Source organism: Bubalus kerabau, chromosome 4, assembly GCF_029407905.1.
Source record: "Bubalus kerabau isolate K-KA32 ecotype Philippines breed swamp buffalo chromosome 4, PCC_UOA_SB_1v2, whole genome shotgun sequence".
NCBI lineage: Eukaryota > Metazoa > Chordata > Mammalia > Artiodactyla > Bovidae > Bubalus > Bubalus kerabau.
In genome coordinates this window covers 37,675,518-37,691,904 of record NC_073627.1, presented here as the reverse complement: position 1 = coordinate 37,691,904, position 16,387 = coordinate 37,675,518, and the positions used below count along the sequence as shown (strand labels likewise).

General features: G+C 54.7%; 1 protein-coding gene across 5 annotated transcripts in view; it reads left to right on the top strand.

The window, feature by feature from the left end:
- The window catches only part of PELP1 (proline, glutamate and leucine rich protein 1), a 48,167-nt gene extending 32,891 nt beyond the window's left edge, over positions 1-15,276 (top strand). For 3 of the 5 annotated variants that reach the window (XM_055576720.1, XM_055576724.1, XM_055576721.1), the window contains 16 exons: positions 1,684-1,748; positions 2,131-2,236; positions 5,205-5,354; positions 5,587-5,658; positions 10,272-10,331; positions 10,658-10,808; positions 11,004-11,133; positions 11,215-11,302; positions 11,729-11,817; positions 11,895-12,011; positions 12,127-12,274; positions 12,379-12,538; positions 13,142-13,197; positions 13,322-13,528; positions 13,623-15,032; positions 15,130-15,276. In XM_055576720.1, coding sequence (XP_055432695.1) covers positions 1,684-1,748; positions 2,131-2,236; positions 5,205-5,354; positions 5,587-5,658; positions 10,272-10,331; positions 10,658-10,808; positions 11,004-11,133; positions 11,215-11,302; positions 11,729-11,817; positions 11,895-12,011; positions 12,127-12,274; positions 12,379-12,538; positions 13,142-13,197; positions 13,322-13,528; positions 13,623-15,032; positions 15,130-15,222 — 3,102 coding nt within the window. In that variant the 3' untranslated portion in view covers positions 15,223-15,276. Of the gene's footprint in view, positions 1-1,683; positions 1,749-2,130; positions 2,237-5,170; positions 5,355-5,586; positions 5,659-10,271; positions 10,332-10,657; positions 10,809-11,003; positions 11,134-11,214; positions 11,303-11,728; positions 11,818-11,894; positions 12,012-12,126; positions 12,275-12,378; positions 12,539-13,141; positions 13,198-13,321; positions 13,529-13,622; positions 15,033-15,129 lie in introns of those variants that run through there. The other 2 variants (XM_055576722.1, XM_055576723.1) reach the window with 2 other exon arrangements.
- Positions 15,277-16,387: the final 1,111 nt, after the last annotated feature.

Genomic DNA, 16,387 nt, shown 5'->3' with positions numbered 1-16,387 from the left:
ATGTGGCTTTTGGGGTCTGACTTCTTTCCCTTAGCGTAATGTTTTTAAGGTTCATTCTTGTCTCAGAACTTCATTCCTTTTTATGACCAAGTAATATTCCATTGTGTGGATATACTTCATTTTGTTTATCCAATCATGGTTGATAGACATTTGGGTTCTTTCCACTTTCTGGCTGTTACGAGTAATGCTGCTATGAATGTTCGTGTGTGAGTTCTTTTTTTTTTTTTTTTTTAATTATTTATTTATTTTTGGCTGTGCTAGGTCTTTGCTGTGTGGGCTTTCTTTTTAGTTGCAGAAAGCAGGGGATACTCTTGAGTTTCGGTGCGCAGGCTTCCCATTACAGGGGCTTCTTTTGTTGCGGAGCACAGGCTCTAGTGGGTGGGCTTCAGTAGTTGCTGTTTCTGGGCTTTGGAACGGAGGCTCAATACTTGTGGCACATGGGCTTAGTTGCTCCGAGGCATGTGGGATCTTCCCGGATCAGGGACTGAACCTGTGTCCCCTGCACTGGCAGGCGGTTTCTTTACCATTGAGCCACCAGGGAAGCCCCGTGTATGAGTTCTGATGAGAATATATGTTTTCATTTCTCTTGGGCACATACTTCAGAGTGGAATTGTTGGGTCATACGTAAAAGATGTTTAACCTTTGAGGAGCTGCTTGACTGTTTTCTGAAGTGGCTACACCATTTTCTATTCCCGTCAGTGCTTGTGAGTGTATCAGGACATCTTGCTCTCAACTTTCCTCTACTCAGGTGGCCTGACGGAAGGCTCCAGGCCTGCGCCACATGAAGTGCCATCTGCCTGCCCTACTCCAGGCTCTCCTTGCCTTCCTCAGTTGACTTTATTTTCCTCTTAGCACCAAGCACCATCCAACATGCTTTTTCTTATTTGGTCACTTGTTGATTTTCTGCGTCCTCTAACTAGAATATAAGCTCTCTAGCACCTCAAACAATGTCTCACATGAAATAGGTAAATAAATATTGTTAATCAACACTTCCCTTCATGAGAACCAGGGACATTATTTCTTTTACTCAGCTCTGGATTCCTTCATCTGACTCAGTGTATAAGATGTGTTTGTTGAGAGAATGAGTGAAGATAACGGTTAGGAAGATAACAGGCCTGTCGGAGGAGGCTGGCCCTTCAGAGGGTGGAGAGGTTACTTGTGGGGGCCCTGAAGAGGGGACCTCTTTCAGGGCTCCCAGGATGTGTGGGAAGGGGGTTCCGGCTGACTTGTCTGTGTGGGCATTAGCGGCTCAAAGGAAGCCAGACCAGGAGGAGGATTTGGGGTGAAGGAGTGAGGGGTCATGAATTCCGTGTCCAGTCAGTGTGCATTTAGGGATGCCCCTCTATGTTCAGCACTGTCCTGGGAGACACAGGGGCAGGAGCCTGTCTTTGAAGTCTGGCCGACAGGCTGAGTCAGACTGACTAGCCCTCTGCATAGCCCTGATTTGCTGGGTGGGCAGTGGGGGCAGCCAGGTGAGATGTGACTTGAGGAAAGCCCACGGGACAGGCTGCTGTGTGCCCCCTACTGAAAATAGGGTAGAGGCTGAAGGCGTTGAGGGGAATGGTCTCCAGGCCACACTGGAGGTGTGACTTAGAACAGGCTCTGGAAGGGCTGGGGCAGGGGCGGGCTTGGAGAAATCCTGTGTCTTTAGCATCTTGTTCCTGACTGTTTTCTTTCCTCCAGAACCTTTCTGCTGTTGGGGCGTTGGTGGGTCTCAGTAATGCTCGTCTCGGTTCTATCAAAACTCGGTAAGTCTCTAGCCCTGTTTTTTCTTCAGGGGGGATGTTTCTTTAGGAAGAGGGCCACCCATCTGTCCATCTATCGTCACCACCCTGTGGAGCCAGGAGGTTTCTCCATTGCCAAGGTGGAGAGTTTGATTCTTTTCACGAGCTCACTTGCATTGAACCCCACCTATGGCGGCTTCCAAGAGTCCCTTGCCCCGCCTTCTGTCCCCTTCTTCCTTTGCCACCCATGCCTCACTCCCAAGTCCTCGAGTATCTCAGGAATGAGAAGCTGCTGTGGATCTGGAGTCAGGTCTCACTCTGGCCAGTGAGAGTAAGAGGGCGTTGAATGGCTTTCTCTGCAGTCTAGCCGCCTCTCCTGTGTCGTCACTCAACTCTGTCTTACCAGGTTTGAGGGCCTGTGTCTGCTGTCGCTGCTGGTGGGGGAGAGCCCCACGGAGATGTTCCAGCAGCACTGTGTCTCCTGGCTGCGCAGCATCCAGCAGATCTTGCAGGTAAGTCCACCGCCTGGCACTCCCCGCCTCTGCCCCAGCCACGCCCTGGTCTCCATTCAGACGCAGCGTGACATCTTTGTGGGGGAGACTTTCAGTTCCGAGGGCAGGTTCTTTCTAGCAGGATAAGCTGCAAATAGATACATGCTTTTAAAGATTTTGTTATTTTTATCCACTGGGTTATTTTAATTCACCTGACCTTGCACACACTCACTGTGACCTCTGACTGTTTCACTTCCTTGTGAGCTCTTCTAATGAGTGACATCTCTGAAGCCCCTTTCTCCAGGTGTTGGATTTTTAGAATTTATTTATTTAAATTATTTTTATTGTTTTGGCTGTGCACCATGTGGCTCATGGGAATCTTAGTTCCCCAGCCAGGGACTAAACCCACACCCTCGGCCATGAAAGCTCAGAGTCCTAACACTGGACTGCCAGAGAATTCCCCAATTTTTTTTTTTCCTACTTCTCTCTTCCTCTTTTTTTTTTAATTAATTTTAATTGGAGGCTAATTACTTTACAGTATTGTGGTTTTTGCCATATGTCAACATGAATCAGCCATGGATCTCTTCCTCTTTTAACATTTAAATTTGTTTCTACGTTTACATCTTTGATGACATCCCCACTTAGTTCTTCCACAAGCGTGTTCTGGGCACCCATGGCAGGCTGTGTGCTGAGTTCTGGAGAGATGGTAGGAGATGCAGCTGGACCCTGCTTTCATGGTGTTTAGAGTCTCTTGCAGGGGTTGGGAAACTTTGTAGGTGTTTCCAGATAGTAAAATGTTGTAGGTTTTACAAACCATATATGGTTTCTGGTTGGTTTTGTTTTTTTTTTTTGGCTGTGCTGCATAGGCTGTGAGATCTTAGTTACCCTGCTGCTGCTGTGTCGCTTTAGTCGTGTCTGACTCTGTGCGATCCCATAGACGGCAGCCCACCAGGCTTCCCCGTCCCTGGGATTCTCCAGGCAAGAACACTGGAGTGGGTTGCCATTTCCTTCTCCAAAGCATGAAAGTGAAAAGTGAAAGTGAAGTCGCTCAGTCGTGTCCGACTCTAGCGACCCCATGGACTGCAGCCTACCAGGCTCCTCCGTCCATGGGATTTTCTAGGCAAAAGTACTGGAGTGGGTGCCATTGCCTTCTCCGCTTAGTTCCCCTACCCGGGGTCAAACCTGAGCCCCCTACAGCGGAAGCGAGGAGTCCTTCCACTGAACAGCCAGAAATTCCCATGGTTTCTGTTGCCGAGTGTTCCTTTGTTGGTTTGTTTTCCAACCCTTTAAAAAATGTAATAACCATTCTTAGCCTGTGGGCACCCACAGGCCAGAGTTTGCTGACCTGTGTTCTAGTGGAAGAGAATAATTATACAATGAGCGTGAAGAACTAAACTGTGGTAGGTGCTCTGGAGGTAAAGAAAAAGTATAGTTCTTTGAAAGCATATTAACGAGAGACTCTGAGCCAGACCAGAGTGGTGTGGGTGTAGCGATCAGGGTCAGTGGCTCAGGGAGGGCTTTTCTGCTCTGGTTAGTAGGAGTACATTGGGCTGAGAAAGTTTTTGAAGTGTTCTAAGTGTGCAAAAGCCCTGAGAGAAAAGGCGTTTGACTCATTTGAAGAATTTTAAGCAGGCGGGTGTGGCAGGGGTTGATGAGATGCATCTCGGAAAGTAGGTAGACGGGGACTAGGCCATGTGTGGTGGTGTAGGCATATTAAGAAATTTGGCGTTTATTCTTGGAACAGCGGGAATTCATGGAAGGTTTTAAGCAGGGTGAAGGAGGTAGTGTTGGTGGTGGTGGTGATGTGAGCAAATTTTCATTTGGAAACGCCACTCTGGCCACTCAGGATTAGAACGGAGTCAGAATGGCGGCAGAAAGCGGAGCAGTGGACACTGAAGCCAGATTGCCCTGGGGTGAGCAGTGAGCGGGAGAAGGCATGGGATTGGGGAAGATAAGACAGTCCTGTCAAGACATCTGGCTCCACTGGTAGGGCAGAGAAGCTTGGCAACACCTGAAATCGGGCACGTGGAGCCCGGGCTCAGGCAAGGATTTTCAGGGTGGGAGAGATGCTTAGGATGGGAACAGGCACAGATACCAGCAGGAGGAATCCTTCTGAGGGGGCTGGAGACGGGGGGCTAGTTAACAGTGTGAGGTGGTCCTGAGAGGAAGAGGTTGGGGAGGGGGGGGTTTGTCCTCAGATGGGGAGCCAAGATGCAGTTTTCAGTTTGGTGGTGGGAAGCTGAAAGAGTTCCCATCTCTGGGCTTCAGGCTTCTCTGAAATCATAGGTCAGGTTACACAAAAGCGACGGTGCCAGAGAAGAGCTGAGCATCGGAGGGAGCTAACCAGTGAGAGATGCAGTAGGCATGCCAGACGGTGTTGAGGCCTGTTTGTGGCTGGTAGACCCACCGAGCATGACTTCTCACAAGGGTTCTTGTTTGTTTCATTGACATGTGGCCACTGGTCTAGCAGGAGGTAATGTGCTGAACGCTTTTTCCTTAGGTATATGTTAATTTGTTAGGAAAAGTCCTCAGACTTCAAACCATTTTTCCTCCATGAGTTCAGGTTAGGTTTGAGCCAGCCCCATGCAAGCTTGGCGAGATGGGTGGCTCTGTTGTGGCTGAGACTTCGGGCTGGGAAGTGCTCCTCTCCGTCCTAGCAGGGGATTGCAGTGTGGGAGCAGCAGGAAACTCTTGAGATTGTTCAGTGAGATCTTTAAGGCGTGGCTTCGTTACTTTCCTCCCCACCCCCTGAACATTCCTAGGACCCCAACACCACAGTACTAAAGTGTGCACACACATCCTTTCTCTGGATGATTGTGTTACTCGGTTGCTCCGTGTCACTGATACACTCTGTCCCCAGGGGATTTGCCAGGAATGGGGGCGGTCACTGTGGAGTTTGTCGGAAGCTCCATGTTGTCATGTGGCTCGTTCCTCCTCCTCTCGGTGACCTTGAAGGCCAGGTGGGAGCATGGGTGGTTGTGCTGTTTAGTCCCAGGACCCGCCCCCCACCATGGAGCTGGCTGTGACCGTGCTGAAGGACCTACTCCGCTATGCGGCCCAGCTTCCTGCAGTCTTCCGGGACATCTCCATGAACCACCTCCCCGGCCTCCTCACCTCCCTGCTGGGCCTCAGACCGGAGGTGAGCCGCCTCTCAGCTCCCTCGACCCTGGGCCCCTCCAGTGCTTGCTCTCATTCACACCCACTGGATTAGAGACTTTGATGGGAAGTGATTGGGGAATGGGATTGAAGAAGTGAGAAGAGGGAGGGGCTGAAAAAAAGTGTAAGGAGAAGAGACCCTGAGGGGTGGTGGGGTGGAGATGGATGGCTTCTGGAGGCTCTGGGCTCTTCCTGACCATCTGTTCTTCCCATAGTGCGAGCTCTCCGCGCTGGAAGGAATGAAGGCCTGTATGACCCATTTTCCTCGAGCGTGCGGGTCTCTCAAAGTAAGTGTTCATAGAAACTCTTCTTCCTACCAACACGATCGCTGTCTTACTTCAGGTTCCACCGTTGAGATTTATAAGCATCTGTCTCCACAGCTCTAATTAATTTTCTAATGATTTGTCTATTTTAGGCTGAGCTGGGTCTTCGTTGCCGTGCACAGGCTTCTCATTGCAGTGGCTTCTCTTGCTGTGGAGTGCGGGCTGTAGGGTGTTTGGTCTTCAGTAGTTGTGGCACGTGGGCTCAGTAGTTTGGGCTCCCAGGTTCTGAGAACAGACAGGCCTAGCCGTTCCGTGGCATGTGGGGTCTTCCCAGTATAGGGATCAAACCTGTGTCTCTTGCATTGGCAGGCAGATTCTTCACCACTGAGCCACCAGGGAAGCCCTCACCTCGTAGTTTTAAACACATTCTCATTTAACTCTCACAGATGAAGAAACCGAAATTAGATAACTTGCCTGAGGTCTGAGGCCAGGCCCAGACTCTGCCTGGCCCCCTCTCTCTGCCTGGCCCTCTCCGTGCCTCTCGGGCACCCTGCCCATTTTCCTACCGTCCTGGTTACTCTGTTCCCAACACTCTGTAACTGCCTCCAGGAAGCCTTCCTGACATATTTTCCCGACATCAGCCTCCCCAGCGCTTTGCTCTCCTGTTCCTGACCAGTCTCCCTCTGTCTCTTCCCCACCTGGTCCCCTGGGCTTTGATGGCTGTGTGAGGGGCGCTGAGCAGCAGGGCCGTGCTCGGTCAAATAGGCAGGGTGGACGTGAGTCAGGGCGGGAGGAAGGAGGCCAGTAAAAGAATTAGAGTTTTATTTTTAAGGAGATAACAAAAACAAATACAAATGGTCATCTGATTCAGCCAAAGCAGTAACAGTTAAAGGGCCTCTGGAACTGGTACATTTGTTGTCTGCAGAATAATTCTGATGCCAACTTGTACCTAAGAACAAATAGGTGCTCCTCTCCTGATTAAACGCTCTCTCTTGCTTTGGTATACTCGACATTGCTCGCCAAACCACTGGGTTTTCTCAGATGGAAGCACAGGTCTGTGGGGAACTGGAATTAGTGGCAAATGAATAATTTTTTTTGTATAACTCATGTGATTAATCACAGTAATTTGTATTACTATACTCGGTATTGCTAGTTAAGGGGGGGGTTTGCCATTCAGGTTTTCTTGAAAGTCAAATCACATAGATCTATGACCAAGTCAAAAAAGTAAAAAACAGAAGGGGGACTGGTACCCACTATGTGCCAGGCTCTCTGCTGTGTCTGCTGTGTCATCTCGTTTTACAGTAATTCTGTGGAGTTGCTGTCACCAAATGAAACAGGAGACAGGCCCAGAATGGTTTGACTAACCCAAGCCTATGTATCTGGAGTTGTCAAACCAGGGTGTGAGCAGGAATTGCTTGCCCTTCAAGCCTGTATTTTTTTCACCAAACTGAGCTCCACAGGTGGTTTTAAGAATGTGGACAGGGTTGGCAGCTAGGCTTCTACACTGATGGCAGCTCTGCCCCATTGCTGGTGGCATGGGAAGGATTGTGAGCGTGTCACGGGCACCTGTGCTGTGGTCTGGGCGTGCCCTTACTGAGGCTTTACTAACATGTTACTTGCAGTATTTGAAAAGCCCCAGAGCACATGGTATTTCTCAGGGAACGTGGGGTCACGTCCTTGTTGACTTTTGTTTTCATAGGAATGCCACTCCTGGCAGGTGATAGAATCTTTGGTTAGCAGGGCAGGACTTTGTCAAGAAGGCATTTGGAGTAACTCAGGGATTTTACTGAATTGTTTTGTTTTGTTTTGTTCTTTCACTAGAGTTTACTAAGTTTAGTGAAAACTGCCTTTCTTCTAAAACTGTAAATTAACTTCTCAAATTACACAGGCTAGCTCTGTGTCTTTGACTCTTACTGGTGACAGTTTGTGAGATTTTACTGCATAAGCCTGTTTCTGTTGAGCTTGGTTTGGGGTTATCTGTGTTTCCCTGCTGGAGAAGGAAATGGCGACCCACTCCAGTGTTCTTGTCTGGAGAATCCCAGGGACAGAGGAACCTGGTGGGCTGCTGTCTATGGGGTCGCACAGTCGGACATGGCTGAAGTGACTTAGCAGCAGCAGCAGCATCAGTGTCTCTCTGCACCCCCCCAGAAAGTGGAAGGAGAACTGAGTGTTACCTGTGGGATCAGGATTTGGGTAGTCACACTAGACTGTGAGTCCTCTGCTTGTTGTTTAGTTGCTCAGTCGTGTCTGACTCTTGCGACCTGTAGACTGTAGCCCACCAGGTTCCTCTGTCCATAGGTTTTCCAGGCAAGAATACTGGAGTGAGTTTCCATTTCATTCACCAAGGGATCTTCCTGACCCAGGGATCGAACCCAAGTTTCCTGCCTTGGCAGATGGATTCTTAACCACTGAGCCACTGCGGAAGCTAGGGCCTTTAATTTTCGTTGTGAGTGGTCAGGAGAATTGATCTATAACTCACTATCTCTTGTTAGATGGCATTTTTGAAGGCATGGCCTTTTGAGTACCCTCTCCAAACCAAGCAACAGAACTTATGCTGTTAGAGCATGCGTATGCCTTTATTTCTCTGAGGACACAGCGTCGTCTGGAAAATGCCCGTTAGGAGTTTGGCTTTGTCTGTTGCCAGTGTGGCAGACACAAATCTGTCGTGCACAGACGCCCCAGGGGCGGTTTGTACTGGAACGTCTTGCAGACCAGTGCTTGGGAAGTGGATAGCTAGGGTGTGTGTCTACTCTCTGTTCCACCCCCTAGAAGCTCCCAGGGCAGCTGCTGTCTCCAAGTTCAGGACTCCTCCCAAATGAGGCATCTCAGCATTCTGGGTCCATGAAGTCAGTCTGTCCAGGCTTCACCTCTCCTTCTCCTCCTCAACACATTGATTATTTGTTCTGGAATGAGTGGGAAAACTCACCGCCCTCTTGAGGGACACCAGGACATACCATGTACGCACACATGCTTTCGTTCCTGGTGAAATGTCCCAAGTGAGCCATTACTTTGGTTTGCATTTCAGGTCATTTCAGGTGCAACTGTGTGATCAGGGCCGTGTCCCTGCACTCTGCTTGACCACGGTCACATAAGCAGACCTCTGTTGGCTTTAGCGACCTGGCTTCCTGGGTCTCAGGGAGAGCATGAGCAGGAAGTTGGTCCAAAGGGCTGAGCACCAGTGTGGATGAGGCTTTGGCAACTCTAAGAAATAGCATCCCTGGAGAAGCCAGTCAGGAGCCCAGGGGGTGGTTGCTGCTCTTGGTTTGAAGTGTTCAGAGCCCTGCCCCACCAGACGTGAAAGTGCTGCCCGGGTCGTTCGAGGCCTCCTACCCTGGGATCAGCCGTCACAGTGCTGTCTGTGTACCCTGGAAAGCCAGGTGTGGTTCCCGCCCCAGGGAGCCCTGGAGGGTGGCTCCTGATTCACTCTGTTGGGCTCTGCGCTGGCTTCCCCCTGCTGTCTGCCTTGTTTTCTGGAAGTTGACTTTTGACCCCGGTGGGGTCCATACACACTCGCCTGGGATTTAAGGCCCAGCCTGCTTCTCCATGGGCCCCGTGGGAGACTATTGCTCTCCTCACTGTGTTGGCCCCTCCGTCTCCTTACCTGGCTCCTCCAGTTTCTCCCAAGCCCAGCTCAGTCCCTCCAGAGCCACCCTCTTTGGTTCCAGTTCATGATTTTTCATACATTTGTCTTCCTGTCACACCCACTGAAGGTGGAAATCTTCTTCTGCTTCAGTGTTCTTCTTTTTGTGCCACGGATCTCTTCTCTGGATGTTTTTCAATTAGTAAAATATGTGGAATTGCAGGGAAAGTGTGATAGAATGCACATCTTTGTTAACATGTCAAGTAACAGAATCCAGCAGCAGGTCTGATGGGTCCTGAAGTTTCCTGATAGTGATGCCTGTGAATGAGATGCCGGTTGACGGCTGTAATGTGAAGGGAAAGTGAATGATCTCTGCTGGTGACAGAGGGACTGCTAATACTACTGTAAATGGAGACTTTGTGTCTCCATTTATAATTGAAAGAAAAATTTACATTTTATTTATAGGCAAGTGAAAATGATTCTTTAAAAAACTTCCCGTCCATGTTCACAGGTCTCTTTGATTCTGCCGCCAGATAAGTGGGGCCCCAGTTACATGTTGCCTCGTGGGTGCTGCCAGGCTGCAGGCAGGTCTTGTTGACCGACTGACCAATCACTGCTCTCAGCTCACTGCCCCCATCTTGCTGGTCTACCTTCCCTTCTCTGTCGACTACATGCTACTCGCACCGCTCCCAGCCCCAGCCCGGTGCTCCTGGTCTGAGCTGGCAGGGAGTTGGGGTATGGAGGCATCTGCCGTTCAGTGCTGTGTCCTCTTGGCTTGAGGGTGCTGTCACTCTGCAAACATTGGAGGAGGGGCCTGTGGTCTGTGGGGCACAGCCCCAGAGCAGGGAGGCTGAGGACAGGGGCTGACGTTCATTTTCTACAAGTGTGTGTCTGCCCCTGGGCACAGCACCCCCGAGGGTGCGCTGCTTCATCGTCTGCAGGAAAGAGAAGGGCCTGAGATCCTGGGCCTGGACCCTGCTGCCGGGATGGCTGGGGCTCTGTCTCTGGCCCTAGAAGCTGACTCCCCAGCCTCCTCCTCTCTCTCCCCATGATCCAGGGCAAGCTGGCCTCGTTTTTCCTCTCGCGGGTGGATGCCTTGAGCCCTCAACTCCAGCAGGTAAGGGGAAGGAGGGAGACAGTGGGGAGCCTGGGGTCTGAGCTGGTGCTTCCCCCCACCTCTTGTTTTCTTGTTTTTCTATTTTTCTATTTTTTCTATTCTTGTTTTCTATTGCCGCTTTTCTCTGCGTTCTCATTCCCCTCCCTGTCAACGCACAGTACACACCAGTAGGGGCTTCTGCCTCCCGGTCTCCATCTGTGTCTTTCTGCCTCTTCCATTCCATCTCCCCTCCTAGTGCTCTGACCTCCATCTTCCTGGGCGCTGGTGGGGTTGGGATCCACGGCTGGGCTGATTCCCGCCTGATCAGGACCCCCTCTCTCCGGCAGTTGGCCTGCGAGTGTTACTCCCGGCTGCCGTCTCTGGGGGCCGGCTTCTCCCAGGGCCTGAAGCACACGGACAGCTGGGAGCAGGAGCTGCGCAGCCTGCTGGCCTCTCTGCACAGCCTGCTCGGGGGCCTGTACGAGGGCGCGGAGGCGGGTAGGGCCCGCCCGGCTGACGCTCTGGGACGGGGGATGAGGGGTCCTGAGGGGGCGGTGAGGGGACCAGGGGAGACTGGTCCAGAGAAATGGGGCCGCTGATTTCTAGGCAAAAGGCAGTAGGTAGAATATGGGTGGGTCCTCCACCTGAATGGAGGCAGGGCTGGCGAGTAAAGGTGGCTGTGTGTCTGTCCAGCACCCATGCAGTATGAGAGCCCTGGGGCAGAAACGTTGCTGTCCTCCTCAGAAGACGCGGACGCCCACACCCTTCTCCGGCTTCGGCAGAGGTTTTCAGGGCTGGCCCACTGCCTGGGGCTCATGCTCAGGTGCGTGAAGGAGTGAGGAGGGAGGCGGAGAACCGCACTGGGGACCCCACGCTGAGGGTCTCCCTGCTTGATCCTCTCCAGTTCTGAGTTCGGGGCACCCGTGTCCGTCCCCGTGCAGGACATCTTGGATCTCATCTGCCGGACCCTCAGCGTCAGCGCCAAGAATGTCGTGAGTGGAGCCGGCCCCACTGGTGGCCCCTCCCTGGGACCCTGGGTGGCTGGGCAGGCAGGCAGGGGCTCCCACAGCGCGTGGTCCTGACTCGTCCAGCTGCTCTTACGCCTGCGCTCCTGACCCGCGCCCGCCAGCGTGGGTGGGTTCCCGCAGCGTGCTGCGGGAACGCTTGGGGCAGGTGCTTCCCCAGCCGACAGTAAGCTGGGCATCCACTGAGTCAGCGCCGAGGGGTTCGGCCTCCCTGCCCTGTCCTCCTTCCCCAGTCTGTTGAGGACGGTGGTTTCGTCCTTTCAGGGGAGTTGGGGCTGGGGGTGGCTTCCTTACTTGCGTGTATGCAGTCTTTTGCCTCCACCCTGTCTCCGTTTCCAAACTCCCAGTCTCACTCTGTTCCTCCACTCCTTATTTGCTGTTTTTTTCCCACAGAGTCTGCTGGGAGACGGTCCCCTGCGGTTGCTGCTGCTGCCTTCTCTCCACCTCGAAGCCCTGGACCTGCTCTCGGCGCTCATCCTCGCGTGAGTGGGTGACAGGAAGTGGTGCAGGGTTTGGGATGTGCTGGGAGCAGGGGTCACCATTCTGTCTTTGCCCCCAGGTGTGGAGCACGGCTCTTGCGCTTTGGGGCCCTGATCAGCCGCCTGCTTCCCCAGGTCCTCAATGCCTGGAGCATTGGGAGGGAGAACCTCGGACCGGGCCAGGAGAGGCCCTACAGGTGACCGTCCAGGAAGGGAGTAAAAAGGAGGGGGGGGTAGTGGTGACTCGGTGCTGCTGGGCTGGGAGTGGGGACGTGGCCTCCCTCTCACAGGCACCCTCTGCGCTCCCTGCAGCACCGTGCGGACCAAGGTGTATGCCGTCCTGGAGCTCTGGGTGCAGGTGTGCGGGGCCTCGGCGGGGGTGCTGCAGGGGGGCGCCTCAGGGGAGGCCCTGCTCTCCCACCTGCTCAGCGACATCTCCCCGCCGGCGGATGCCCTCAGGGTGAGAGAGGCCTTCCAGCACCCCTGGTCCTCACCCGATCCAGCCTCCTGACCATCCTGCCTTCCTGCTGGCTGGTGTATGATCCGTGTTCCCTCCCCCGCCAGCTGCGCAGCCCCCGGGGGAGCCCTGATGCAGGTTTGCAGACCGGGAAGCCCAGTGCCCCCAAGAAGCTAAAGCTGGATGTGGGGGAGGCCATCGCTCCGCCCAGCCACCGGAAAGGGGACAGCAATGCCAACAGCGATGTGTGTGCAGCTGCGCTGAGAGGTGGGTGAGGCCTGTGCCCTGCACCTCGGGGCTGGGAGGGTCTGGGGACACTTGGAGGGACCGGGTGTCCTGGTGGAGGGAGTAGAAAACACGCAGAGCCGGCTAAGAGCCTGCCGAGGGGCCGCACTCCCCCAGGGCTGCAGGTGGGGCCTTGGGTCCTGCTGTTGGATGGGGTGCTGGTGTTGACCCGCCCCTCCAGGTCTCAGGCGTCATCTTTGCACATCCTCTGTCCACAGCGTGTGCTCGTGTGTCCTGGAGGGCGGGGGAGAAAGAGGATGAGACCCCTGCCCTGCGGAGCTTGCACGCCCCAGGCCTGCTGCTGGAAGCAGAAGTGACTTTCTGTTGGGGCCCACGTGTGCACTGCCCTCCAGCCTCCTGTGTGGGGCAGCGTCAGCGCTCCCCATGTGTAAATGCATGTTTATAATGTATCTCCATCTGAATTACATAACATTCACAGCTTTGTGTAGTAGAGGTCCACTCATGAGCCCCATTTTATAGTTGAGAAAACAGGAGTCACGTGACTTCTCCGAGGTGGACTGGCCAGAGCGGGCGCTCCCCTGGCTGCCCATCGTGTCAGCCTCTCACACTTGTCTCCTTCCCCAGGCCTCAGCCGGACCATCCTGATGTGCGGGCCTCTCATCAAGGAGGAGACTCACAGGGTGAGGGGAGCCTGGTCCCCACTGGAAGGGGTACTGGTGGGGGTTCATTCGGACCTGGGCGCAGGCCCTGAAGGACGGGCGGGTCGTCTGGTGGCGTCTGCAGGTGTGCACTCTGTCCTTCCAGCGACTGCACGAGCTGGTGCTCCCCCTGGTCATGGGTGTCCAGCAGGGCGAGGCTCTCGGCAGCTCCCCGTACACCAGCTCCCACTGCCGCCGGGAGCTCTACCGCTTGCTGCTGGCCCTGCTGCTGGCGCCGTCTCCTCGCTGCCCGCCACCCCTTGCCTGCGCGCTGCGGGCCTTCTCCCTGGGCCAGCGAGAGGACAGCCTGGAGGTAACCACTGTGTGGGCCGCGTCCACCGCGGTGTCCCCTGCCCAGTACCGTGACAGCCCATGTCCTGATCCTTTCTCGCCCCTTCTTCTCCCAGGTCTCCTCTTTCTGCTCAGAAGCCCTGGTGACCTGTGCGGCTCTGACCCACCCCCGAGTTCCTCCCCTGCAGTCTGTGGGCCCCACCTGCCCTGCCCCGGCCCCAGTCCCGCCTCCTGAGGCTCCAGCTCCCTTCAGGGCTCCAGCCTTCCACGCCCCAAGCCCCCTGCCCTCAGCGGGCCCCTTGCCTTCTGCAGGCCCCATGCCCCCAGTGGGCCCCCTGCCCCCCACACGCCCTGGACCTCCAGCCACAGCCAACCACTTGGGCCTGTCTGTGCCAGGCCTGGTGTCTGTACCCCCTCGGCTCCTTCCTGGCCCTGAGAACCACCGGGCAGGCTCCAGTGAGGACCCTGTCCTGGCCCCAAGTGGCAGTCCCCCACCTACCATACCCCCAGATGAGACTTTTGGGGGGCGAGTGCCCAGACCAGCCTTTGTCCACTATGACAAGGAGGAGGCGTCCGATGTGGAAATCTCCTTGGAGAGCGACTCTGATGACAGCGTGGTGATCGTGCCTGAAGGGCTGCCACCCCCGCCCCCACCCTCCTCGGGCACCACGCCCCCTCCAGTAGCCCCCGCTGGGCCACCTGCAGCTTCCCCTCCTGTGCCCGCCAAGGATGAGCCAGAAGAGCTGCCTGCAGCCCCGGGGCCGCTCCCGCCCCCTCCCCCGCCTCCTGTTCCCGGCCCGGTGACGCTGCCACCACCCCAGCTGGTGCCGGAAGGGACGCCTGGTGGGGGAGGCCCCCCAGCCCTGGAAGAAGACATGACGGTCATTAACATCAACAGCAGTGATGAGGAGGAGGAGGAAGAAGAGGAAGAGGAGGAGGAAGATGAAGAGGAGGATGAGGAGGAGGATTTTGAGGAGGATGAGGAGGAGGAAGAGGAGTACTTTGAGGAGGAGGAAGAGGAGGAAGAAGAGTTTGAGGAGGAGTTTGAGGAGGAGGAAGGTGAGCTGGAGGACGAGGAGGACGAGGAGGAAGACGAGGAGCTGGAAGAGCTGGAAGAGGTGGAGTTCGGCCCGGCAGGCAGGGAGGTGGAAGGAGGAGGGCCTACGCCCCCGAGCCTGCCTCCAGCGCTGCCCCCTGCTGAGTCTCCCAAGGGGCCTCCGGAGCCAGGACTGGAACCTGGGCTGCTGTTGGAAGTGGAGGAGCCAGGGACCGAGGAGGCACCTGGGCCTGAGACGGCCCCCATGCTGGCCCCTGAGGTGCTCCCCTCCCAGGGGGAGGTGGAGAGGGAAGAGGGGAGCCCCCCTACAGGGCCACCGCCTCAGGAGCTTGTGGAGGAGGAGCCCTCTGGGCCACCAGCCCTGCTGGAAGAGGGGGCTGAGGGTGGGGGTGACAAGGTATCACCCCCCCCAGAGGCGTCTGCAGTGGAAGAGACGGAGGTGGAGGCAGCAGCTCTCCCCCCGGAAAAGGTGAGGGGGCCTGGTGGGGAGGAGGGGTGGGAGCGACCCGCATCCTGACCTGGTCTGTGCCTGCAACTGTTCAGAACTTTCTGTTTGCCCCTGGAAGGAGCAGCGTGACACTGCTGCCATGCTGGCTGACTTCATTGACTGCCCCCCGGACGACGAGAAGGCGCCCCCTGCCTCAGAGCCTGACTCCTAGCCTGCCCCACCTCGCCCTCTTCTTTTCCAATAAATTCACATCCTTCGATAGCAACAGCTGCTTCTGCCTTTTGCCACCATGCTGTCCCCAGGCAGAGGCCCAGGTGTCTGCTGGGCTTGGCCTGTACCCACAGTGTTTCCCAGGCATCCTGTGAGCCCCGCTGTCCATAGAGGAGCCATTGACCTACAGGGGTCACTCTACAAGCCAGTGTCAGAAGTTCAGCGCGTTGGCCCACTGCTCCTGCTACACTAAGTGTGTGCTCGGTTGCCTGGAGAAGCGAGCAGCCCTGCTTCTGCTAGTCCGGGGGGCAGGGCTGTGATGGGATGTATGAGACTGAGTATCCCAGTGAGTGAACCTGTTATAACACACACACACACTGCCTTGGTCTAAAAGAGCAGGCTGAGTGACTGATAGAAGTTTAGAAAGTTATGATAAGGTACAGCGTTTAGTCAGGGACTCCTGTGAATTGGAACCTGGGGCGTCCTAAATTAACAGGGGCATCCACCATGGGTATGGACGATGCATTCTAGGGCTGGTCCTTGTACTGACAGTACCCCCGGCAGGAATCTGACAAGCTCACTGTCGGCCTTCCTACCTGCTCTTGAGGTTTGGACGTTTCCCAGCCAGGATCTGATCCCTCTGAGCGTTGGGAGACTACAGATCCTAGGACTTGGGGTGCCTATGTGAGCATCAATACAGCGGTGTGTATGTGAGACAGTATCGAGGCTTATGGCCTTGAGGTAGGTGCCTCGTGGGTTTTTTCAGTCTGTGAACGTAAGTGCCTTGGAAGTGCAGAAAAGGGAGTGACTTCCTAGCTGCACGTATCCTGAACAGCCTCTTTGAGAAGTGACATCTGAGCTAATTTGTGGAAGATTAAGTAGATGTTTAAAAAATATTCCTGCCCTCCTTTCCCTAACCTGCCAGAAGGGAGGAGATAAGATGGAGTAGAAGGACTGGAGCTCACTTCCTCTCATGAAAACAACAAAATCACTGCTCACTGCTGAACAGCCACTGACAAAACGAACTTAAAAACAATGCCGTATATGCAAAGAAGAAAACAAGATGGTGGGCGGGGTGCTCATGTATGCCAGCTGGATGACCCACAAACTGGAAGATAATTATACATCTCAGACCCACAGGAGAGTTCTGAGCCCCATGTCAACTC